This window comes from Schistocerca piceifrons, chromosome 1 (genome assembly GCF_021461385.2).
Source record: "Schistocerca piceifrons isolate TAMUIC-IGC-003096 chromosome 1, iqSchPice1.1, whole genome shotgun sequence".
NCBI classification, from domain to species: domain Eukaryota; kingdom Metazoa; phylum Arthropoda; class Insecta; order Orthoptera; family Acrididae; genus Schistocerca; species Schistocerca piceifrons.
Genome location: NC_060138.1, coordinates 1,123,820,396 through 1,123,846,094, shown reverse-complemented (window position 1 = coordinate 1,123,846,094; position 25,699 = coordinate 1,123,820,396). Strand labels below are relative to the sequence as shown.

Genomic DNA, 25,699 nt, shown 5'->3' with positions numbered 1-25,699 from the left:
TGCAGCTGGTGTGGCCCTTTTAGTGTTATCATAAGATCTATACTGTTCTTCTGGAGGGCTCTATCTTTTAACATGGGCTGGGGGTGGTCCTGGCGGTTACTTTTCGTGGTGGAGCAATGTTTTTAACGTTTGCAACGTAACAGAGACGCGAAAAAGTCTCACGCTAAAACTTGCAGCTGGTGTGGCCCTTTTAGTGTTATTGTAAGATCTATACTGTTCTTCTGGAGGGCTCTATCTTTTAACATGGGCTGGGGGGGGGGTGGTCCTGGCGGTTGGCTGGCTACGTGGGTGTCCGTCCCTTATCGTAGGGCCTTCTAGCTTAACACGGTTCTGCTCTCGGCTTCTGTTCTCGTTTCTCCCCTCGGAACTGCGTCTGTCTCACGGTGGGAAGGTACGACATGCATTTAGGCATTCTTGTGTTAGTCTGTGGTATTCCATTTGCTCACTCGTTACTCGTATTTCTTTGGTTAATTTAATGTCACGATTTATTCGGAGCTATGTGACATATTGCTGGATTTGCTTATCATGTCAGGGTTTTCATGGAAGGTGTTGGATTTGCCTGACACCTTACAAGATGTTAAGTCTCATAGTGCTCAGAACCATTTGACCTGGTTTGAACCATCAGCGCCCGTACAAATTCCCAACCTTTGCTCAGTCCAGTCTCGCCACTTACATGAATGTTGATGAAATAATGAGGACAACACAAACACCCAGCCGCTCAGCGAAGTGTGATAGGACCCTATATACATAAATGATCAGACGGACAGGGTAGGCAGCAATATGCGGCTGTTTGCTGATAATTTTGCGATGTACGGGAAGGTGTCGTTGTTGAGTGACTGCAGGCGGATACAAGATGGTTCAAAATGACTCTGAGCACTATGGGACTTAACTTCTGAGGTCATCAGTCCCCTAGAACTTAGAACTACTTAAACCTAACTAACCTAAGGACATCACACACATCCATGCCCGAGATAGGATTTGAACCTGCGACGGTAGTGGTCCCGCGGTTCCAGACTGTAGCGTCTACAACCTCTCGGCCACACCGGCCGGCGGATACAAGATGACTAAGACGAAAATTCTATTTGTTTTGATGAATGGCAGCTAGCTCCAAATGGAGCAAAATGTAGGTTAATGCAGATGAATAGGAAAAACAATCCCGTAATATTCGAATAAAGCATTAGTAGTGTGCTGCTTGACACAATCGCGTTAATTAAGTATGTAGCCGCAACGTTGCAAGGCGATGCGAAATGTAACGAGTATTTCAGAACTGCAGTAGGTAAGACGAATGGCTGACTTCGGTTTATTGAGAGGGTTTTCGGAAAGTGTAGTCGATTTTTAAAGGAGAACACCTATAGAACACTACTGCGATTCGATCTTGAGCAATATTCATGTGTTTGGTATCCCCACCAGGTCGGATTAAAGAAAGACTAGGAAGCATTTCAGAGGCGGGCTGCTAGGTTTGAACCGGCAGGTGCGAAACACACGCAGGTGTTACGGTGATTCTTCGAGAACTCAAATAGGAACTCCTGGCGGAAAGGAGATGTTCTCTTCGGGGAACACTACTGAAAAAAATCAGAGAACCGGCATTTGAAGCTGACTGCAGAACGATTCTACCGCCGCCAACGTACGTTGCGCGCAGTGACCACAAATATACGAGAAATTAGGGGTCATACGGAGGTATGTAGATAGTCGTTTTTCCTCGCTCTGTTTGCGAGTGGTACAGCAAAGGAAATGACTAGTAGTGGCAAAAGTACCCTCCGCCGCGCAAGACAAAGTGGGTTAAGGAGTATGTATATAGACGTAGACGTGTAAAGTTTTTATATGTTTTCGGGTCGTGTCACTTGTACAGGACTTTGGTATGAGTCCGATATTCAACTAATGGGATGCGGGAAGCCACCTAAAAACCATATTCAGGCTGTCCTGCACACCGACCCTCATAAACGAATCGGATTCGATTCGGGGCCGTCGCACCTCCCAATCCTGGAAGGGGCGTTTTAACACGCACGGCTATCCGGGCGGTTTCTGACACAATAAGCATCGAAGTAAGAAACTGCGTGTATCTCTCGAGGCGATATAACGCTCGGAGTAAAAATCATCTACACTACATTCATCCAGTATTTGAGGATGAGAGCACCTAGTGACTTACAACAATGTTTAGACGCAAATTCAAACCTTTCCAAAACTTTTCCTGACGCCCTCCACTAAATGATAAAAGGAAGAAAGTAGATTGCTGATGTGCCGTGGTGGCTGGCGCTAGGGTGCTTCACTTGCATCGCTGATATCGATATTCGGCTGTCCTGCTATCTCTGACTGCTCCCCCGGCGGTTTTCCGGGTGAACGTGTGACGGGTGAATCTCCGGTCGGCGCTCAACGAGCCAACTTGTGTTGAAAACAAGCCTGCGTCCCTAACAGTGGTGCACGGGCCTCGCCGTGCTCGCCACCCTTGTCTTTCGGCGCGTGCCGGATGTGCGGTGCCGATCACTGGGCGCCTTGACGTGCAAAATTGCGGTGGATTCGTTGTCTCACGCTAAACAGCTTCTCAGCTCATAATTTGCAAACTCCAAGTTACGTAGGAGTTTTATTCTGCGTTCAATTAACAAGATTGTTGAAACTTATGGTGGCATGGGTTGCTGTCGGAGATGTTTCTGAACTTGGTTCCGCAGTGGCTATTTTAAGGAGGCTGATGTTCCTCATTCCGTTTCTGTTTATCCGCGGAGCGTGTGTTTTAAGTGGTTTTGATGCAAATTTTAACTTGTTGTAGCTCATATTGCCAGCTTTGGGACTGGCTGTGGTTGCGTACGTGCCCGGCAGCCGTAGAGTTATGGTTTAATCATTTGTCACGGCAGAATTTGGTACGTTCATTTGATGTTGAAAGTGCCTTAAGGTAACTGGAAGCGAGTTCTAAAGTTTCCCGCTCGTTTACTGGGAGACGGGTAATGTTAGAGTATTGCTCCGCAAGAATTTGGGGGTGTGCATGTTATTTATTCCAGTGTGGCTGTGATTTGACATTGGTTTCATTGCAATCTATTTGTGCTGCAGGCCATTTGTTAAGACTGCTTGTTTCCTGGCGTCGGTGCGGTTATGGATTGTCAGGACCGCTCATTGTGGTGCCGGTCGGATTATATGTAAATATATGCCGCCTGCTATGTGATCCTGTGTACAAGCCGTGGGCAGTGAACGCTTGTATTGTCTGCCGGCCGTAGCGTTATTGCTTCCAAACACTGCTATGGGCCTGAAGTTAGGTGCAGTTTGGGAGTCATTCTGAGTCATTATGTCCATTAATTAAGTGAGGCCACCTTGTTAATTTTGGCGCTTCCGTAAGTAATTTTATTGGTTGAGTCATTAGTAGCCATTCTTATTTAACACCTGTTTTAATCATTTGTCTATTTTTAATGAACATGCAACTTGTTATTATTTCTGTGTTCAAGTTTTGCAACCGTGGTTGGCCCACCTTGTATTTTTAGTACAAGCATGTTTCACTGTGGACCTCTATGTGTGCAGTTCAATTTTATTAAACTTTAAGATCTCTTGTTGTTTATGAAGTTGTGGTATTGTCTGGCTGTGTAACTTTGGTTGGAAGTGTGTACTGTTATTAGTCTGTTGAGATATGGTTAAACACAAACTATTGTTTGTGATTGATTATTCACTGTATCTACTATCAATGATTTTGGCTGCGGACGCAAAATAATGATTCTTACTCGTGTTTATGTAATTAAATTAAAGTGAAGATTTGTATATTGCATCAGTAAGAGGGCAAATGTGCGAATTGAAATTTGTAATAAAATTTGTTTTGAGTCAAATTAAAATTCTACAATAGTCACAAGTTTGGCCATCAACAGTGATTCCGGGCTTCCTATCTCCTTGAAATAACTGTGGTGAGATTGTAATTTTGATTTTCTAAAAATTGAGTAGTACCACGGTTGAGCTGACTGCATTAAAAATTCAGCATCAGCGCTGATGTTTTAATTTATTACTTACATACTGCGGACTCTGTTCACAACACGTTTTTCAGACGGTATCCACGTATAGCGCCGAATGTATGAGAAAAATAATATCACCGAACGACACATAAGTTCAAGACACATGACATCATAAACATCGAGATGCGTTAGAAACTAGCTTCCCTTGGTTTCACCTTTTTCATTAGTTTATGGATCATTAATCCGATACTGACAATACCAAAATAATTACGGTTTTGCATCTTCAGCAATAAAAGTGTTGCATTCCTTACGTCAAATATTTAACGCATTACCTCATTTGTGAAGTAATCAGACCCAGAAGCTGTTTTACAAGAGGGAATTAGAATCCTTGAAGAGTCGGTGGCGGGTGATTATTTGGCATATCAGAAGCATAATTCTCTGCTTGGGTCTTTTGATGTTTGTTGTGCTGTGCAGTGTAGTGTATCTGCGTCGCTGTCAGTACGTACGGAATAAAAAGGAAGGAGATTGCGAAACCCGATGTTTGCAGAAAGGCCATTGTGTCAAGAAGCACTGGGGACATTTTTACGGGTGTGAAGTAAATAACAATATGTAATTTTGTAATAAGGAAATTTATGAAAGGCTGCTGTTGAAATATTTCAGGAAGTCAATGATCTTTCCAGGGTCACTGTTAGAATACTTCAGTAAATGTGACCACTTTAGAAATTTGCCGGCTGGTGTGGCCGTGCGGTTCTAGGCGCTTCAGTCTGGAACCGCGTGACCGCTACGGTCGCAGGTTCGAATCCTGCCTCGGGCATGGATGTGTGTGATGTCCTTAGGTTAGTTAGGTTTAAGTAGTTCTAAGTTCTAGGGGACTGATGACCACAGATGTTAAGTCCAATAGTGCTCAGAGCCATTTGAACCATTTTTTTTTAGAAATTTCAAACTCTCTCGAAGGTTTCATAGATCTAAATGTCATGGAGTCAAAAATTAGGCAATTCACTGGCGCATCCTTAAATCACAGTAAAATCTAATTTTTGATGGGGTAACAAAATGATGTTCCAAACATTTGAGTGTCAGTTCAAAATTCTTAAATCGGTCACATAAAAAAAACTATCGTAACTGTGGTCCTTAAATGATAATTAATTGCGTTACTCAAATATTTCAGCAGCGTCAACGCGACGAGCGGGTAATTTGGACATGTCGAACAAGTCATTAACTTTACGTACATCAACTTTTATGTACATGAACTGTTACTCGAGCATGAAAATGACCTTCAAATTATTTTCAGGGACATTTCGTCCCGTAAATAAATAAAATAGTTATTTAAATAAAAACGAATTTTTAAAATGAACCATTTTTAAATCAAACTAAAAACTGTAAAATAATTTCTTCAAGCCTCATACACAGATTCCTAACCCAACACAGATAGCCCAGATAATTTGTGATTATGATTTTTTGTAGCTATGAAAATAGTTGTAAGATCTAAAACGAAGAAGTAGGTCGCATACAATAGACAATAATAAGGAAGTGAACTATTCATGTTAGTAAGCAGTGTAAAGGTAAGAAGATTGGTTGATTGGTTGACCTGGGGGAGGGGGACGAAACAGTGAGGTCATCAGTCCAATCGGATTAGGGAAGGAACCATACCAGTATTTGCCTGAAGCGATTTAGGGAAATCACGGAAAACTTAAATCAGAGGGGTCAGACGCGGGTTTGAAACGTCATCCCTCCGAATGCGATTCCCGAAATGAGGACTATTCATGCATCAATTATGTATTGCCTGCTCCCAACGTTTTTCGTTGTAAGTCTTGGAAGTATTTTCATAACTATTTAAAATATACAGTACAAATTCTGAGGACAATCTGTATGGGGTTAGAAATCTGTGGAGCCAGGGGAAAATTTTTTATGCTTTCTAGTCAGATTTAAATAAGTAGTACTGTAAACTTATTCTTATTTTTCAATCTTGTATGTGTATGAAATAAATCACAAGGTTTTTGATGAGATTACAACGGACAGATTTAAACTTCAGGTTTCTTTCAGTTTCCCTTCACCTGACTCAACCGAGATATTGCTTCCTCCTACATATACGTCGCGATAAGACCGCGAAGGTAAAACTTAGAAAGATTCGAGCTCACACAGTGGCTCACTAGCAGCTGTTCTTCCCAAAACCCATTCGGGACTGAAATGCAAAAGGGCGAATAACAGCTGTATACAAAGTCCCCTTCACAACACACCAGACAAGAAAACGAGTTGATAATGTGTTATTATCCAGTTCTGAGTTATGTCGAAAGTCTCAAGTTTATAGCTCACCAGGAAATGACAATGGAAACAAAGTACCCTCCGCCACATACCAGAAAAGAAAGCATTACGAAACTGTCATCAAGTTATGAGCTGTATTTAAAGTTTCAGATCTCTAGCCCATCAGGAAGTTAGTGTAAAATGAAGTGCAAAATTTGTACTGAACAAACAAACAGATAAGAAAACAATATCCACCTCTTTCCTACTCGGATGTGCATATTGGTTTACTTCCCAGGTTACCGGTCAGTTCTGGAAAACACTGACACATGACAGTAGGCAAACCGTCGGATTACCGTTCTGTACTTCTTCCGGTGCAATAGCCCCTGCCTGGAAACTATGAAAGCTCAAATAGCTCATGCCTCCCCTAACTGCACCAAATATGCTATTTTTTCTCTAAACGTTGGTCCACCTGAAGCTCCCACCCTGTCACTTTCATTTCTGACCGAGCCCTGCCTATTCCATAAATACACTCCTGGAAATTGAAATAAGAACACCGTGAATTCATTGTCCCAGGAAGGGGAAACTTTATTGACACATTCCTGCGGTCAGATACATCACATGATCACACTGACAGAACCACAGGCACATAGACACAGGCAACAGAGCATGCACAATGTCGGCACTAGTACAGTGTATATCCACCTTTCGCAGCAATGCAGGCTGCTATTCTCCCATGGAGACGATCGTAGAGATGCTGGATGTAGTCCTGTGGAACGGCTTGCCATGCCATTTCCACCTGGCGCCTCAGTTGGACCAGCGTTCGTGCTGGACGTGCAGACCGCGTGAGACGACGCTTCATCCAGTCCCAAACATGCTCAATGGGGGACAGATCCGGAGATCTTGCTGGCCAGGGTAGTTGACTTACACCTTCTAGAGCACGTTGGGTGGCACGGGATACATGCGGACGTGCATTGTCCTGTTGGAACAGCAAGTTCCCTTGCCGGTCTAGAAATGGTAGAACGATGGGTTCGATGACGGTTTGGATGTACCGTGCACTATTCAGTGTCCCCTCGACGATCACCAGTGGTGTACGGCCAGTGTAGGAGATCGCTCCCCACACCATGATGCCGGGTGTTGGCCCTGTGTGCCTCGGTCGTATGCAGTCCTGATTGTGACGCTCACCTGCACGGCGCCAAACACGCATACGACCATCATTGGCACCAAGGCAGAAGCGACTCTCATCGCTGAAGACGACACGTCTCCATTCGTCCCTCCATTCACGCCTGTCGCGACACCACTGGAGGCGGGCTGCACGATGTTGGGGCGTGAGCGGAAGACGGCCTAACGGTGTGCGGGACCGTAGCCCAGCTTCATGGAGACGGTTGCGAATGGTCCTCGCCGATACCCCAGGAGCAACAGTGTCCCTAATTTGCTGGGAAGTGGCGGTGCGGTCCCCTACGGCACTGCATAGGATCCTACGGTCTTGGCGTGCATCCGTGCGTCGCTGCGGTCCGGTCTCAGGTCGACGGGCACGTGCACCTTCCGCCGACCACTGGCGACAACATCGATGTACTGTGGAGACCTCACGCCCCACGTGTTGAGCAATTCGGCGGTACGTCCACCCGGCCTCCCGCATGCCCACTATACGCCCTCGCTCAAAGTCCGTCAACTGCACATACGGTTCACGTCCACGCTGTCGCGGCATGCTACCAGTGTTAAAGACTGCGATGGAGCTCCGTATGCCACGGCAAACTGGCTGACACTGACGGCGGCGGTGCACAAATGCTGTGCAGCTAGCGCCATTCGACGGCCAACACCGCGGTTCCTGGTGTGTCCGCTGTGCCGTGCGTGTGATCATTGCTTGTACAGCCCTCCCGCAGTGTCCGGAGCAAGTATGGTGGGTCTGACACTCCGGTGTCAATGTGTTCTTTTTTCCATTTCCAGGAGTGTGTGAATGAAAAAGGTGATGACAGGCAGGCACGGAGCCCTTGTAAGTCAACAGTAGCCCTTCAAGCCCTGCAAGCTTCAGTAAGAGAGAGACTAGTCGGAGGATGAAATATCTGCAGCGTCACACTTCTCAGACTACAGTGGGAAGAAAGAAAGGTAGGAAGGAAGGCGGTGTGGCACCGGCGTGACGGCAGCGCCTTGATTTCTAATGTATGCAACCCGCAACATTACCCTCGTATTCGTTCCGTCTCTGATCTCTGCTCCACACCCAGTCACTTACACTCAGGGTCTTTCCTTACCACCATTGCTGACTGGCGAGCAGCAACCAGCCACACGGTAAAAACATGCACAAGGGGAAGGTCTCAGGAACTGACAATCAGTTTGGCTCATATTTGGCAGATGACTTGGGTACAGTCTTCAACATGCATCTGCAACACGTTTTCCTAGAAATCCAGGAAAGAAAATTTGTTGACTACTGTTTATGTACCGATAAGGTCACTGCTGTGCAATGAAAGCAGTAGTAATAGGCGGTTAATACAGTAAGTAATTCAATTACAGTCAATAACAAGGTAGATAAATAAATTTCTCAATTGATCTGGGTTAGTAAAGAATTAAAATTTTAAGCCTTGTAACACGAAAACAATTCAGAGTAAGGGTGCTGTGAAGACAAGCAGTCGAAGCATTTTATCACATAAGGCAGAAAAACATACCCTCGTCACAGTTCATAGTGTACATGAAATAATGCTGACATAATTAAATTTTCATTGAGACGTATGAGTCTCAACTTTATCTACAATAATGACGGAATCTGAAGAAATGAATTAAAATTAGTGATGTGGCTGGGACTTGAATATGGGTCTTCTTGCTTACTAGGCAGGTATGCTAGGCATTGTACCACCAGAGCAGTATAAATAGAACAGCTGTGCAAACTACCCAATTGTGCTGAAAGCTTGGGTGCTATTCCAGTATCGGAGAGCATCAGCATCAGTGACGATTTAAGAAGGGAAAATAAGCTCAAGATGTGAAATGAAGTTTGTGTTGAGGAGGGCACTGGACTAGGGCAGTACCTACACTTCTAAGGTGGTGTAATGGGTAACACACCAGCCTAGTAAGCTAGGAGACACAGGTTCAAGCTGTGTGCTGTGGCACTAACTTTAATTCATTTTTCTTCAGCTTCCATCATTACTGTAATTAAATGATACATTTGTACACTGCCCAATGTTCCATCACTGTATCTGGAAAAATGTTGTCTCAAGTTCTCCTGTGCTTATAAGGAACAAATGATTAATTTGGTTCTAAGGGGATAGGAGAGGTCCATCGTTTGAACTACTTGTTAAAAAGTGTTTATGAGACTGCCTTAAAATATGGTAAAATAAAAAAATAAATTTACAAAACAAATTTTGGAAGGTAGGGGACGAGGTACTGGCGGAAGTAAACTTGTGAGGAGGTGTTATGAGTCGTGCTTGGATAGCTCACCTGCTAGAGCACTTATTTCTGAAAGACAAATGTCGTGATTTCGAATCTTGGCCCAGCACAGAGTTTTAATCTACCAGGAAGTTATAAATTGTGATAACATTTTAAAGCCATATGTTGCTGATAACAAGTGTTGATTCCTTGCATGGACAAAATAATTCCGTCATGTATGATAGCATGTTTATACACGGAAGCGCCAAGGAAACTGGCATAGACATGTCTATTCAAATACAGAGATATGTAAACAGGTAGAATACGGCCCTGCCGTCGCCAACGCCTATATAAGACAACAAGAGTCAGGCACAGTTGTTACATTGGTTACTGCTGCTTGAATGGCAGGTTATCAAAATTTAAGTGAGTTTGAACGTGGTGTTATAGTTGGCGCAAGAGCGATGGGACACAGCATCTCCGAAGTAGCGATGAAGTGGGAATTTTCCCGTAAGACCATTTCACGAGCGTACCGTGAATACCAGGAATCCAGTAAAACATCAAATTTCGACATCGCTGCGGCCGAAAAAGTTCCTGCAAGAACGGAACCAATGACGACTAAAGAGAATCGTTCAACTTGACAGAAGTGCACCCGTTCCGGACCTTGCTGCATATTTCAGTGCTGGGGCATCAAAAACTGTTAGCGTGAGAACCATTCAACGAAACATCATCGATATGGGCTTTCGGAGCCGAAGGCCCACTCGTGTACCCTTGATGACAGCACGACACAAAGCTTTACGCCTCGCATGGGCCCGTGAACACCAACATTGGACTGCTGATAAATGGAAGCATGTCGCCTGGTAGGACGAACCTCGTTTCAAATTGTATCGAGAGGATGGACGTGTACGGGTTTGGAGACAGCCTCATGAATCCATGGACCCTGCATGTCATCAGGGGACTGTTCAAGCTGGTGGAGGCTCTTTAATTGTGTGGGACGTGTGTAGCTGGAGTGATAAGGGACCCTTGAAACGTCTAGATACGACTCTACCAGGTGACACGTACGTAAGCATCCTGTCTGATCACCTGCATCCATTCAAGTCGATTGTGCATTCCGACAGACTTGGGGAATTGCAACAGGACAATACGAGTCAGCGGACTTGTAAGTTAGAATTATTAGCGCCAAACTGCAGTCCTGTGTGCCAGCCACGTAATGTTTATTTTTATCGCCAACTTAAAGTTTTAATTTCGAGGCTTCATATTAGCAGTGTGCTTCTAGAAAGCCATCGGGAGCTGCAGAACCATGTGGATGTAACAACGATTCACAGCACAAATTACGATCAGCTTTTAGCACAATTTCTTCAGGAAATGTGACTGTACGCGTGATATGCATCAAAATTAACTCCCGAGAAATAAATATTTTAAAATGTGAACGACGTCTGTTGTCCGAGAGATTTGTTTGCCTACCTTATTATTATTTCTCCGCTCAGCGACTGGCTGTTGTCCTAATCATCATCATTTAATCCCCATTGGCGCGCAAGTCGCCGAGGTGGCGTCAAATCGAGAGTTGCACCCGGCGAACGGTCTACCTGACAAGAGGCCCTAGTCACACGATATTTACATTTATTTTTCTTATTAACCTTCCTATTGCTATCAATTTCGAAACGAAAAATATGCAAATGAAAAAAATTAATGTACTTGGCAGTTGAACACAGGTTCTCTGCCCCCGAACAAAATGCCGTGGTCGCTGCGTTTTCGTTACACGGCGTTTACCGTATGGGTATATAAGCGGCCGTCAAGAAAGTTTCTTTTGCCGGTCCCGTATATGATGATGAAAAGAGCTCAGTTTTCAGTTCACTGTTGACCTCGTCTGCTGCTGTGTGTCGATTCCGCGATTCGTCACTGGGTTATGTCGCATTGGACCGACGGTAGGTAGTTCGCACAGTTGCTATAAGCTTCAGTGTTCCTACAAAGTGTAAGTTGAGTTGTTTATTGTAACTGAAAAATCTATTATAAGTGACGTGTCTGAAAGTGCTCAATGTAGAGAATCTTGTGGTATCTGCACAATTTTGACGGTAACGTTTCAGATACACTACATAATGAATTAAACAGTAAATTGTTGATGACCACTAGTAAAAGCCGAAGAAGGAACTAATGCTCCGCTAATGTGACGCATAAAATGGAGATATTGACTACCATCGATAACATTTTACGAGGCATGTTCTTGAGAACTGCTTTAGAAGCACGTAAAACTGTTACGACGCAGTTTTGGAAGGAAGTTTTATATCCTCGAGAAGTCTTCGTCTTCGGTTTTGTTCGGTTTCGTTGCCGTAGCTACAAAAAACTAGCGCATCGCTTACTCACGTGACTACCTGTCATCTTTCCGCCCTTTGCGGTGTTACTCTGTGGCTCTATCCACCTTCTTGCCGCCTGACAGAAGCTGCCAGACAGACTTGCTTTTCACTGATGAAACGCTTTTTTTGTTCTTTATGGCAGTACAGAACTAAGGCGTTCATCAAATCTCCCTACTCAGGGGAAGACGTGACCTTACGGCGGTCGAGACCTCGTTTGCTGGATGCGGGACCTCAAAGCATGCAGACAGTCCAGCTACAGTAGCTTCCCTCTTCTGAACTTCAGCTCTTTATCTCTCGGTAAGGAGAAGTTTCTCGACCTTCGAGACTTTTAGTTATGAGCTGGACGTATATCCGAAGCAAATTTACCGCCAGTTGCCAACCTGCAAAACCGAAGTCACAAACAGCTATTTGTCAGGAGCTCACCTCGTTTGTCTCTTCCCCTCACTCTTCCCCCTTCTCTCTCTCTTTTTCACACCACACACACACACACACACACACACACACACACACACACAGACACACAGACACACAGACAGACACACCGACTTGGGCGAAAAAAAAACTTGTACAATTACTTTGAGTACCATTACGGTCGCAAGAAATATGTGATCATATTGGTAGTACTTCACAGATACAACGTAGTTACATAAGGTTACCACATCCATGCATATTCATTGGCACTAACGAAGCAGTGTAGAATCTAGAAGTGAAAGTAAGCAATTTTCCCCAAGGCGACCGTTTGTAGAGCCATTTTGTATTCAGGTGTTATGTTTTCCAATTGCACCTGCAAAAATAACACTCCGATACGATTTTTTTTCTCATTTACCTATGCTTTCTCCTTTTCTGCTTTCTCTTATTAGTAATCTGGAATATTTAATATAGTATGGATTTTGTAACTTTGTTTCATTTTGGACTTCGTTTCTGTATACAAAGTCAAGGCAGCCTGTAAAAGGAAAAAGAAGGCGTATCATGGCTACATACTAGAACTCATGTAGACAGAGAAAGTTATGTTGAAGAAAGAAACAAATCCAAATAGATAATTGCAGCATCCAAGAAAAAATCTTGGGAAGACTTTGGAAACAGGTTGGAGACTATGGGTCAAGCTGCTGGAAAACCATTCTGGAGTGTAATTAGCAGTCTTCGAAAGGGAGGTAAGAAGGAAATGACAAGTATTTTGGACAGGTCAGGAAAACTGCTGGTGAATCCTGTGGATGCCTTGGGCAGATGGAGGGAATATTTTGAAGAGTTGCTCAATGTAGGTGAATATAGGATCAGCAATGTTTCAGATTTCGAGGTACAATGGGATAGGAATAATGATGGAAATAGGATCACATTTGAGCAAGTGGAGAAAATGGTCAATAGATTGCAGTGCAATAAAGCAGCTGGGGTGGATGAAATTAAGTCGGAACTCATGAAATACAGTGGAATGACAGGTCTTAAATGGCTACACAGGATAATTGAAATGGCCTGGGAGTCGGGACAGGTCCCATCAGACTGGGCAAAAGCAGTAATCACACCAATCTTTAAACATGGAAACAGAAAAGATTGTAACAACTACAGAGGTATCTCTTTAATCAGCGTTGTGGGTAAAATCTTCTCAGGTATTGTTGAAAGGAAAGTGCGAGTATTAGTTGAGGACCAATTGGATGAAAATCAGTGTGGGTTTAGGCCTCTTAGAGGTTGTCAGGACTAGATCTTTAGCTTACGGCAAATAATGGAGAAGTGTTATGAGTGGAACAGGGAATGGTATCTATGCTTTATAGATCTAGGAAAGGCATATGACCGGGTTCCTAGGAGGAAGTTATTGTCTGTTCTACGAGATTATGGAATAGGAGGCAAACTTTTGCAAGCAATTAAAGGTCTTTACATGGATAGTCAGGCAGCAGTTAGAGTTGACGGTAAATTGAGTTCATGGTTCAGAGTAGTTTCAGGGGTAAGACAAGGCTGCAACCTGTCTCCACTGTTGTTCATAGTATTTATGGATCATATGTTGAAAACAATAGACTGGCTGGGTGAGATCAAGATATGTGAACACAGAATAAGCAGTCTTGCATATGCGGATGACTTAGTTGTGATGGCAGATTCGGTTGAAAGTTTGCAAAGTAATATTTCAAAGCTAGATCAGAAATGTAAGGATTATGGTATGAAGATTAGCATCTCCAAAACGAAAGTAATGTCAGTGGGAAAGAAATATAAACGGATTGAGTGCCAAATAGGAGGAACCAAGTTAGAACAGGTGGACGGTTTCAAGTACCTCGGATGCATGTTCTCACAGGATGGCAACATAGTGAAAGAACTGGAAGCGAGGTGTAGCAACGCTAATGCAGTGAGCGCTCAGCTACGATCTACTCTCTTCTGCAAGAAGGAAGTCAGTACCAAGACTAAGTTATCTGTGCATCGTTCAATCTTTCAACCAACTTTGTTGTATGGGAGCGAAAGCTGGGTGGATTCAGGTTATCTTATCAAAAAGGTAGAGGTTACGGATATAAAAGTAGCTAGGAAGATTGCAGGTACTAGTAGATGGGAACAATGGCAGGAGGGTGTCCACAATAAGGAAATCTAAGAAAAACTGGGAATGAACTCTATAGATGCAGCAGTCAGGGCGAACAGGCTTAGATGGTGGGGTCATGTTACACGCTTGGGAGAAGCAAGGTTACCCAAGAGACTCATGGGTTCAGCAGTAGAGGGTCCTTGGACTCGGGGCAGACCAAGGAGAAGGTACCTGGATTCGGTTAAGAATGATTTTGAAGTAATAGGTTTAACATCAGAAGAGGCACCAATGTTAGCACTGAACAGGGGATCATGGAGGAATTTTATAAGGGGGCTATGCTCCAGACTGAACGCTGAAAGGCATAATCAGTCTTAAATGATGATGATGATGATGATGATGATGATGATGATGATGATTCTGTATACCTTATGGAATTACTACTTTTATTCTGTCTGATGTTGCGTGCTTGCACATTTATGAACATACGATGGTTACCCAAAAAGTAATGCACCTCATTTTTTTTCTCAGCCGAAAACAATGATACGAATGCGAAACGTTGTCTATGTATTATTTGAAGTCTCCTGAGTGAGCGCGCCAAGTTCCTGTCACTTCCAACAGATAGCGTAGTTGCAGGACTGTTTCAAAATAGCGTCGATAGGTGATGTACGTTACAAGCAACTTGCGGCCATTGAATTTCTCATTACAGAGAAAAAAAATTGTGGGGAATATTCACGAACGCTTGCGCAAAGTCTATGGGGCATCTGGTGTCGAGAGAAGCACAGTTAGTCGCTGGGCACGGAGAGTGAGATCATCAGGCGGTTCGACGGAGCTCCACGATTCGCAGCGGTCGGCGAGACCATCCACGGCTGTCACACCTGACTTGCTGCACCGAGTTAATGTTGTTTGGGTCATTAAAGAATGCCGTACGCGGAAGTAATTTTGAGGACGATGAGGTGATTCACACAGTGAAGCACTGGCTCCGCCACCAGGACATGGATTGGTACCGACAGGGCATACACGCCCCTATTTCGCGCTTGAGGAAGGCCATAGAACGGGATGGAGATTACATGAAAAAATGGGGTGCGTGGCTAAAACACCATTCTTTCGTGTGTGTATTTCTCATTATGTTCAATAAAGAATTGTTGATTAAAAAAATGCGATGCATTACTTTCTGGGTGAACCTCATATCATTTAAATTATTTTCCTTGAACATGGTAATATGAAATTGTGGTTTCACTGAAAGTGTAAGTCATTGTACTCGGTGTAATGCTAAGTGAGATATGATGGGCTGTAGGAATCTATCGAGACGACGATAGAGGAACCGCGGGCCGGAGTAGCCGAGCGGTTCTAGGCGCTGCAGTCTGGAACCGCGCCACCGCTACGGTCGCAGGATCGAATCCTGCCTCGGGCATGGATGTGTGTGATGTTCTTAGGTTAGTTAGGTTTAAGTAGTTCTAAGTTCTAGGGGACTGATGACCTTAGAAGTTAAGTCCCATAGTGCTCAGAGCCATTTTTTGATAGAGGAGACCTTACAAAGGAATTCGTTGAGCGAGATTGGAGGTGACTGTCGTGTCAAGTTATTATGGCAGTTGCGTGTCTTTGGCTGATGTTAAAAAACTGATTTATCGGTGATACGCGTTTTAATTGTGATGTGTACTGCGAACAAGGAAACTACTAAACAAGCGTGTCGTATTCCTTTTGAAAGTTAGTCAGTGGCAGCTGATGCAAAATTTTACCAATGTTCTATAATGTGGTGACTTGCAGCCTTTAGACTTACAGGATAGCAACCGTAACTAGATTTAATATATAAAATTATGTATATAAACTGAACTGTCCGAATATCTTTAAATGTTGTAATTAATTGTTTAACATTGTGAGAAATAAAATAAAATCAAAGAAAATATGGGAGCAGCGGGACTCAATTTGTAACTGACAAATTGAAATTCAGTACTCTTAATCACTGGGCTACAAAGCTGATATGTGAGCTGCTGCTCATAAATTCTTTGTACTCTACTTGCAAATGTTTAGAGAGTGTTCAACCTTTTGCCACCGCTCGCTCAGGTGAAATATTCTAGGAACTTGAAAGGGGCATCAACTTGTTTCTACTCACAGTTTTATTTTATCTACAGTCTCTGTCAACGGAATCAGTGGCCTTTTGCAAATCAACAAACATTTTTTGAATTCAGTAATTTGTGGCACATGATTGACTTCAGATTAAATATTTGTTTAGAGCATCATTTGCGCTTCGTAAAACCACCTAAGTTACTCTCCAGTGTTATTTCTACTGTTTAGTATAATCTTCGAGAATATGTTGTATGAAACTGGTTGCAAAGAAATCCCACTCTAGTTGTTAACGTATTGTTTATTGCCTTTCTTATGCAGTGAGTGTATCAAAGCCAACTTCCACTCTTGCGGAAGTTTTCTGTTTTCAAGGTTTTTTACAACGATTAATTTTAGCTCATTTTTTATTTTTGTCAGACACATTTCAAAAGTTCTGCTGTAATAGACTCTTCGCTCTGGACAACCACGCACAGCAGCAGTGGATACACAGTCAGCAACTGTGACAGGCGATAGTGAGCCCAATTCAGTCTACGAGGAGGGTACCACAGGGATGCAGCATTAGCCATCGCTCTCTGTCCAGGATACTGGCCTCTGATCACTTCCATGTCTGTCTGATCTACATTGTGCAATAACTCAACGGTGATAGTACAGACAGCTGGGTATAGTTCTGTGAGTTATTTGAAGAAGCACACATCAGTGGAACTTTGAAGCTGATACTACCTTCAGTGGGGACGATAATTTCCATTTGAACAGCAGAGTAAATAGACTTAATGCAATCTGCAGGGCAAACGATAATCCCCATCTCGCTGTCGATGTCTGCACTTGGACTAACCCTAGGTTAAATGTGTGATGTGGCGTACATGGGGACGTTCTCATTGCTCCCACATTTTATAATGGCACGCTGCTGCATGTTACAGACCTCATCTTGATGAAATAGTACTACCCTATTTGGACATTCTGCCTCTCGAACGGAGATGTGGTGCTTTCTTCCAGAAAGGTGGCGCACCCCTACACTTTGGATCAAACTTCCGCCGACTCCTGGATGAGGTTCTACCTCGGCGTTGGATTGGTAGATGGGGTTCGATGGAATGGTCACCTCGCTCCCCCCTAGCTCCCAAGATCTGATGCCACTGGACTTTTTCCTTTGGGAGCACCTCAAGTCTATGGTGTACACAAACAAACCGATAACGCTATCTGACCTGCACGAGAATATCGCCAGGACCTATACAGAAATATCAATAACGACAATGTTCGGTCGTGTTCAAATGTGTCACTTGCTGAGTTGGAACACCTTTTGAATTAGGCGTAAGTGTGAACAACTGACTAGGGTTGGCGGTTGCACTGTGCTGTTAAGTTTCAAGTCGCATTGACCAATGATGTAACACGTAAATGTACTCGCAGATTTATTGAATAAATAGTTTCATTCAATTATTTTTACTGTACGAAATGTATAAATTTATTTATTTTTAATTAAACTCAACGTAAACGGTGTCTAGACAACTAGCTTTCTGAAGTCCACAAACTGTTGTATAGCAATCCCACCGAATGTTCTCATAATTATCAAAAAGGTTAAATTAGTATTAATAACGGATAAATACAAAGATAAACCAATTTCCTTGTGAAAATTTCAAATCACGCAAAAACGCCCAAAAGTGGTACCAGACGAATTGTAAATGGAGAGACTGGTATAGATCAGTTCAATGTGAAAAAAGAGAAAAATAATGCGAATGAAATATTATTTGCAGCGTGAACAGAAACCAGACGGCAGTAACCATCAGCTGTATAATGTAATGACAACAATAAAAATTTATGCTGGACCGCGACTCGAACCCAAATTTCCGGATAATCTCGAGCGGTCGCCTTACCATTCGGCTATCCTACAACGACTCATGCCTGCACCCAAACTTCCTTATGTCGTCAGCCATGTGTCCGTAACATGCACTCATACATCCATTGTGTATATTCCTATACTTGGGAGACATTTTAATTGGAAGTTGCTTGCCTGGTATCGGCGGATAAATACTATGTTGCAATGCCTGCCACAAATTTTCATTGTAATTCCATTACACAGCTGACGGTAGTCCATATTCGCAACTGTGAATACATTTCACGTCTTTAATAGTGGCTGTAGTCGCCCCAGCGCCTGTTCCTTCGGACATGGACGCATGTCCGAAAAATGTTGCGTCATAGTTTGGAATAACGCATTCACTGCAATGTCGGATGATGTAACATTTTGTTTGTACGATTAAAGCACATCCGCAGCATGCTTTCGTCCGTTTGTAATTTCTCTATCTCCACTAATTAAGACTTTGCCCCATAGGCCAAGACTATTGAAGTTTAGACTTTGGTCTATGGGACAGGACTTTTGAGTCGTCCTGTACAGGGTCTGCAATCACTAGATGTTTGTTTGTAAGTGTTATCTATTTGAAAGAAGGTAACGTAATTCAATATTCAAATGAACTTGGATGCCATACGCTAAAATAAGAACTAGATTAATCGTGTTGTCAAGCAAACTACAAGTAATCATCTTTAGGCTGAAGCTCTTCTGTCCGTGTTTGCGTAAAAATAAATTTGTTTTTGGAGAGCGTGCGCTAGGGCAAAACGGAATTATTTCTTATACTAACCACACGTGTTTTGCTGAAGTTTCATCACCAGAGTTTCTAGGGATGTATTTACAAATTTGCATAACAGACGAAGTATATATATATATATATATAAAGAACAAACACAACTGCTGGACGAAATACATATAAAAAACCAACAAAGAAGAAGATAAATGAAGATCTGTATAGAAACATAGATCAATCGCAGACATCAAAAACAGCCTGAAGATGACGCACTGAAACGTTAAAACTGGTGGCTACAAAATAAAATCAAATCATAAGGATGGCTGTAGGTGGTTTTATTTATTTGTCACGATAGTAAACGGCCGTCGTCCCAGAGACCTCCTGCTAAAAGGATGGACATACAAAACCAATAAGAAAAACGAGATTAAAATTTTACTGTCATATGTACAGAATGAATGACAATAGGCTAACGAAGAGAATTTTTAACTTCATTTCCACTGGATGGCTGGATGGCTGGAAAAGACAAGGAAGGGCTTGAGAACACTTCACGTCGCAGAAAAGATCATACAGAACAGGGAAAGTTTCGGGCCACTCATCACTACTGCAAATTTCCTTGCCCAAAAACGAAATTCACAACCTATGAGGGTAATGCCAAATCAAAAGAGGCAGGCCGTCAGCCAACGCATGAAGACGTTGTGGCAAGATAAAAAGAAGATTGTACCTTCGTCTTAGGTTTTAACCGGTCTATAATTGGCCAAATTATGTAATAAAATTATATATATAATCTTGTTGCCACATGCTGTGAATGTCCTGAATTTTTACATTTTGCATTACAAGTAGTTTGAAAACCCAAACCAGACGAAAACACTTGCTTCTTTCCGAGATCAGCGGGACTGACAGTGGACAGAGCTGTCCAGTTGATGTCGTGAGACAGATCTGCCAGAGTAAAGGAAAGAGAAGAGGAAATCTGACCAGAGGGGCCGTTGAGGTCCGATGTAGAAGGGCAGCCGGGTGACTGATCTCGCAGTTTGCACCCCGGGCTGGAGCAGGCGGCGATGGCGCGTCGGCTTACCTGGAACGCCCAGAGCGGGTCCGCGGTGGACGCTGTTGTAGATGAAGACGACCAGGTTGAGCAGCAGCAGCAGGTCGCTGACGGCCAGGTTGGTCACCAGTACGTTGGCCGGAGTCCTCAGGGAGCGGCACCTGGAAACAGCGGGGCAACAGGTCATGCTTTGTAAAAGTACTGCTAGTGTACACAGCTTCACTCAGGGAGCTGATACGAGATTGCGTGGTACTTGGAATAAAAGGGTAAACCTTAAAGTATAAGAGGTAAGAAAAAATACACTACTGGCTATTAAAATTGCTACACCAAGAAGAAATGCCGATAATAAACGGGTATTCATTGGACAAATATACTAGAACTGACGTGTGATTACATTTTCACGCAATTTGGGTACATAGATCCTGAGAAATCAGTACCCAGAACAACCACCTCTGGCCGTAATAACGGCCTTGATACGCCTGAGCATTGAGTCAAACAGAGCTTGGATGGCGCGTACAGGCACAGCTGTCCATGCTGCTTCAACACGATACCACAGTTCATCAGGAGTAGTGACTGGCCTATTGTGACGAGGCAGTTGCTCGGACACCACTGACCAGACGTTTTCAGTTGGTGAGAGATCTGGAGACTGTGTTGGCCAGGGCAGCAGTCGAACATTTTCTGTATCCGGAAAGGCCCGTACAGGACCTGCAACATGCGGTCGTACATTATCCTGCTGAAATGTAGGGTTTCACAGGGATCGAATGATGGGTAGAGCCACGGGTCGTAACACATCTGAAATGTAACAAATGCGAACAAGAGGTGACAGAGACGTGTAACCAATGGCACCCCATACCATCACTCCGGGTGATACGCCAGTATGGCGATGACGAATACACACTTCCAATGTGCGTTCACCGCGATGCCGCCAAACACAGATGCGACCGTCATGGTGCTGTAAACAGAACCTGGATTCATCCGAGAAAATGACGTTTTGCCATTGGTGCACCCAGGTTCGTCGTTGAGTACACCACCACAGGCGCTCCTGTCTGTGATGCAGCGTCAAGGGTATCCGCAGCCATGGTCTCCGAGCTGATAGTCCGTGCTGCTGCAAACGTCGTCGAACTGTTCGTGCAGATGGTTGTTGTCTTGCAAACGTCCCCATCTGTTGACTCAGGGATCGAGACGTGGCTGCACGATCCGTTACAGCCATGCGGATAAGATGCCTGTCATCTCGACTGCTAGTGATACGAGGCCCTTGGGATCCAGCACGGCGTTCCGTATTACCCTCCTGAACCCACCGATCCCATATTCTGCTAACAATCATTGGATCTCGACCAACGCGGGCAGCAATGTCGCGATACGATAAACCGCAATCACGAGGGGCTACAATCCGACCTTTACCAAAGTCGGAAACGTGATGGTACGCATATCTCCTCCTTACACGAGGCATAACAACAACGTTTCACCAGGCAACGCCGGTCAACTGCTGTTTGTATGAGAAATCGGTTGGAAGCTTTCCTCGTGTCAGCACGTTGTAGGTGTCGCCACCGGCGCCAACCGTATGTGAATGCTCTGAAAAGCTAATCATTTGCATATCACAGAATCTTCTTCCTGTCGGTTAAATTTCGCATCAGTAGCACGTCATCTAAGTGGTGCAAAAATTTTAATGGCCAGTAGTGTATTATTGAAAACCTATTCTAACTATTTACACACTTTATTTTTCGTTTATATTCAGTCACAGCATCACTTTGGCTACTCACACTTCAATGTTTGTTTTTATTCACTCATTGCACTACTTTTTCGTTTCCTCCCTTCGTCACTGATAAGAAACTGACGTTCGAACCCAAGACGGGTCTTGCTTTATATACCCCTACCAATGGGCAGCCCCACCTGTGGCTAATTCCAGATCATGCAAAAAAGGCTTCGAATGGTCTACAATGTTCCAGAATGTTCCACAACGTTAGAGAGTGTTCTGGATGGTTCCACAGCGATCTGGGAAGTTCCCGAGTATTCTGGAATCTTCCCAAATATTCCAGACTATTCCCGAATATTCCACAACATCTTGGATTATTGTAGAACATTTCAGAATACTCTGCAATGTTATGGAATGCTCTTGAATAATTCGAGAGTGTTCTGGAATGTTCGACAATTATTTGACATGTAATGGGATGCTTCCGAATATTCTGGAATCTTCACGACCGTTCCAGACTATTCCTGAATGTTCCAGAACATCCAGGATCATTGTAGGAAAACGTTTCAGAACTTTCTCGAATGTTGCGGGATGCTCTTGAATTATCTCGAATGTTCTGGAATGTTCTAGAAATTTCTAGAGGGTGAAAATTCCCGACCCTTACATCTTCAAAAGCACGCCCTTCGGATAAAAACAGGAACCTTCTTCAAGGAGAGGAGATAGAGGGCTGCCGCACCATGTAACTCCCTTGATCGTACCGGAACTCGTCTCTGACTTTCAGCGGCACGCACATTGCACACTTTCTTTTGTAATATATATCGATAACCAGTAAATCAGAATATGTACTGATTTGGAAAAACCTTACATATACGTACAAAGTTTTGAAGCACCCATGAAATTTACGAACACGATGTGAATACAAAACGGAATTAAGATAATTACGTGAGTAGTTAAAAACTTTTTTTTAAGAGGGCAACAGTTCAAATGGTCTGAGCACTGAGACTTAACTTCTGAGGTCATCAGTCCCCTAGAACTTAGAACTACTTAAACCTAACTAACCTAAGGACATCACACACATCCATGCCCGAGGCAGGATTCGAACCTGCGACCGTAGCGGTCGCTCGGTTCCAGACTGTAGCGCCTAGAACGCCTCGGCCTACTATTTTAGGTGGTGGTGGTGGTGGTGGTGGTGGTGGTTAGTGTTGTTAACGTCCCGTCGATAACGAGGTCATTAGAGACGGAGCGCAAGCTCGGGTTAGGGAAGGATGGGGAAGGATATCGGCCGTGCCCATTCAAAGGAACCATCCCGGCATTTGCCTGAAACGATTTAGACTATTTTAGGTAGGTTTGATCATATCTGAGTAAGCTGACAATAAATTGAAAGCTATACTATCAATTTTTTAATGTACCTCAGTTGTTTTTCTCACAGATGTCGGTGCCTGTTGGTCTTGAGAGCTGGTGCGATAAAGCCGTATGTACTTGCACTATCCCAATATTGTGATAATTATAATATGTAGAAATCGCAAGTTTGCATTCTATTCTCCTATCGAACTACGATCTTCACATCCCGATGCGAAGACGACTTGCATTTTTAATGAAACTTTTAGAAGAAGAAGTCAACACGAGGAGAGAGTAGCTGACGCAGATACGCCGGCATTTTTGTACATTGTTGGGGAGACGAGATAAATATCAAGCCGTACATCAAAACTCAAATGAATTAATCTTTCAGCAATGTTCCACCACTGCCACAACGTTTCTTAATTCGCAATCTAAATTTCTGGTGTGGCTAAACGTGCATTAGCGTAACTACGTTAGCTGTGAACGAAACACGTTATCTCTCTACCTAAGCACTATAATACCTTTATTGTTTCTCAAACGGATGCTGCAAAATAATTTACGTACTATGCAAAATGTGGAACTACTACTCGTTCACGTACAAGAGACATTTTATTTGAGACGGCTGGCATTCAAGGTTTCATTGGGTACTTAACGTGAAAAAAATCGTCAGCATGGTATGAGCGATTCACTATCCTTTGCTCTGCGTTATTACTTGCTTATTCACAAAAGTCACCAATGTGCATAAATATTTACTATCGAGGCCAAAGTATGGAGAACGCCATGTCTGCGATGTTGCTGCTCAGTTGTTAAAAAAATAAAATGCAGGAAAGGAATCTGTGATAGTAGTCGAAGTAGCTGGTGAGCCATAGTGCCATACAAAGGTAAACATAAAAACTAAAAATACATCGCACAGAGCATTGCTCGACACCCAGCGTGGAATCAACCCGTCTAGAGTAATGTTCTTTGCTATATATTGTGGTTTTTATGTTTTCCTATACACGCTACTATAGCAGTAATGTTATTTTAAACTGGTCCCGAGTACAGAGGTTATATTTTAAAATGATAGACGTCTTATACACACTGATGAGCCAAAACATTATAACCACCTACTTTATAACTTGTTTGTCCATCTTTGGAACGAAATGCATCACTGATTCTATGTTATCAGGGTGTGGCAATATATGGCATTAGATGGCTACGCACGGGTCATGTACAAATGGTTCAAAATGGCTCTGAGCACTATGGGACTCAACATCTGTGGTCATCAGTCCCCTAGAACTTAGAACTACTTAAACCTAACTAACCTAAGGACATCACACACACATCCATGCCCGAAGCAGGATTCGAACCTGCGACCGTAGAAGCAGCGCGGCTCCGGACTGGAGCGCCTAGAACCGCACAGCCACCGCGGCCGGCACGGGTCATGTAATTCGCGTTAATTGGACGCAGATTTGCGCACGCGATTTTGGCGCCCGATAGGGACCTAGACAGGGGATTGTCCACATACCGGCAAACGCCTCCCAGACGAAAGCTGAAAATGGGTTTCGACCGCCTTTAAAGCGCTACTTCGTTCAACAAAATAACTGGCTGTTATTCCCATATTTTGGATAAATTTACCAACAAAACAATCTCGACTTTTAAATTGATCCTCACCACTTGTTGCCTTGAGAGTAACGCTAAACTAGCATCCAGTATATAATATCACTAACGGGTTGAGTATGGCTTCCCATTAGTATGGAAGACAGAGCACCTGGCGCAATAAATGACAGTTCGTTGTAGCGTACGCTATAGGCGTAGACATGTATTGTTTGTGCTGCAGAGCCTAAGTCAGACGAAGCTTTTCGTATGTACAGCAATCGTCATCTTATAAGAAAGAAAGGGAGATTTACGTTTACAGCATTTATGTATTTAGAGAGAGTTTGTGAATATGTTGACTGAAATAAAATCTTTGAAATTATGATTGCAGCTGTTATAACTATCCCACACAATGGTATCTCTGACAGTAACAGGTGAAAATGACAGCATGAAATTTTAGTGAACCATCGCTTTTCTTCAGCATAAAAATAGCCCATTCGGTGAAAGCTATATAAAAAGTCAGTCTCTACGTATCTTGTGGACAGCTACTGTAGTATACGGCTGAAATCAAGAATCCGTCCTTTCTAATATGTCGGTCCGGATTCTTCAGATAGTTACGACTGAAACTCATTTTCCGTTTTCATCTCGGCGATTTATTGCGTTCATTTCTAATCAGACACTTCTTCACAAACAGAATGTTCACAGAAAATAATCTCCATTCTCAAATCTTTCTGACAGTCACAGCATCGAACAGTTTCAGTTAAATATGTCTGGCTCCTTCAACCACAGAAAACCAACAACGTGTACCACAGATAACTGAGTTATAAATGCCACTTTGGCGCGATCACGAGTTCAAAGGTAATGTTACACCAAAAATACATATTTGATTATTTAGTTCGAAATAAATGTTCTCTGTGTATTATCGAAAGGCTATTTACAATTTTTACAGAAACCAGATGGCAGTTATGAGTCGAGGGGTTTGAAAGGGAAGCAGTGGTTGAGAAGAGAGTGAGACAGGTTTGCAGCCTATTCCGGATCTGTATATTGAGCAAGCAGTAAAGGAAAGAAAACACAAATG

General features: G+C 43.3%; 1 protein-coding gene across 1 annotated transcript in view; it reads right to left on the bottom strand.

The window, feature by feature from the left end:
• Positions 1-20,205, bottom strand: part of LOC124778201 (opsin, ultraviolet-sensitive-like) — a 169,774-nt gene extending 149,569 nt beyond the window's left edge. Inside the window, exon 1 of the mRNA XM_047253628.1 lies at positions 20,049-20,205. Coding sequence (XP_047109584.1) covers positions 20,049-20,205 — 157 coding nt within the window. The remainder of the gene's footprint in view (positions 1-20,048) is intronic.
• Between the last annotated feature and the right edge of the window lie 5,494 nt (positions 20,206-25,699).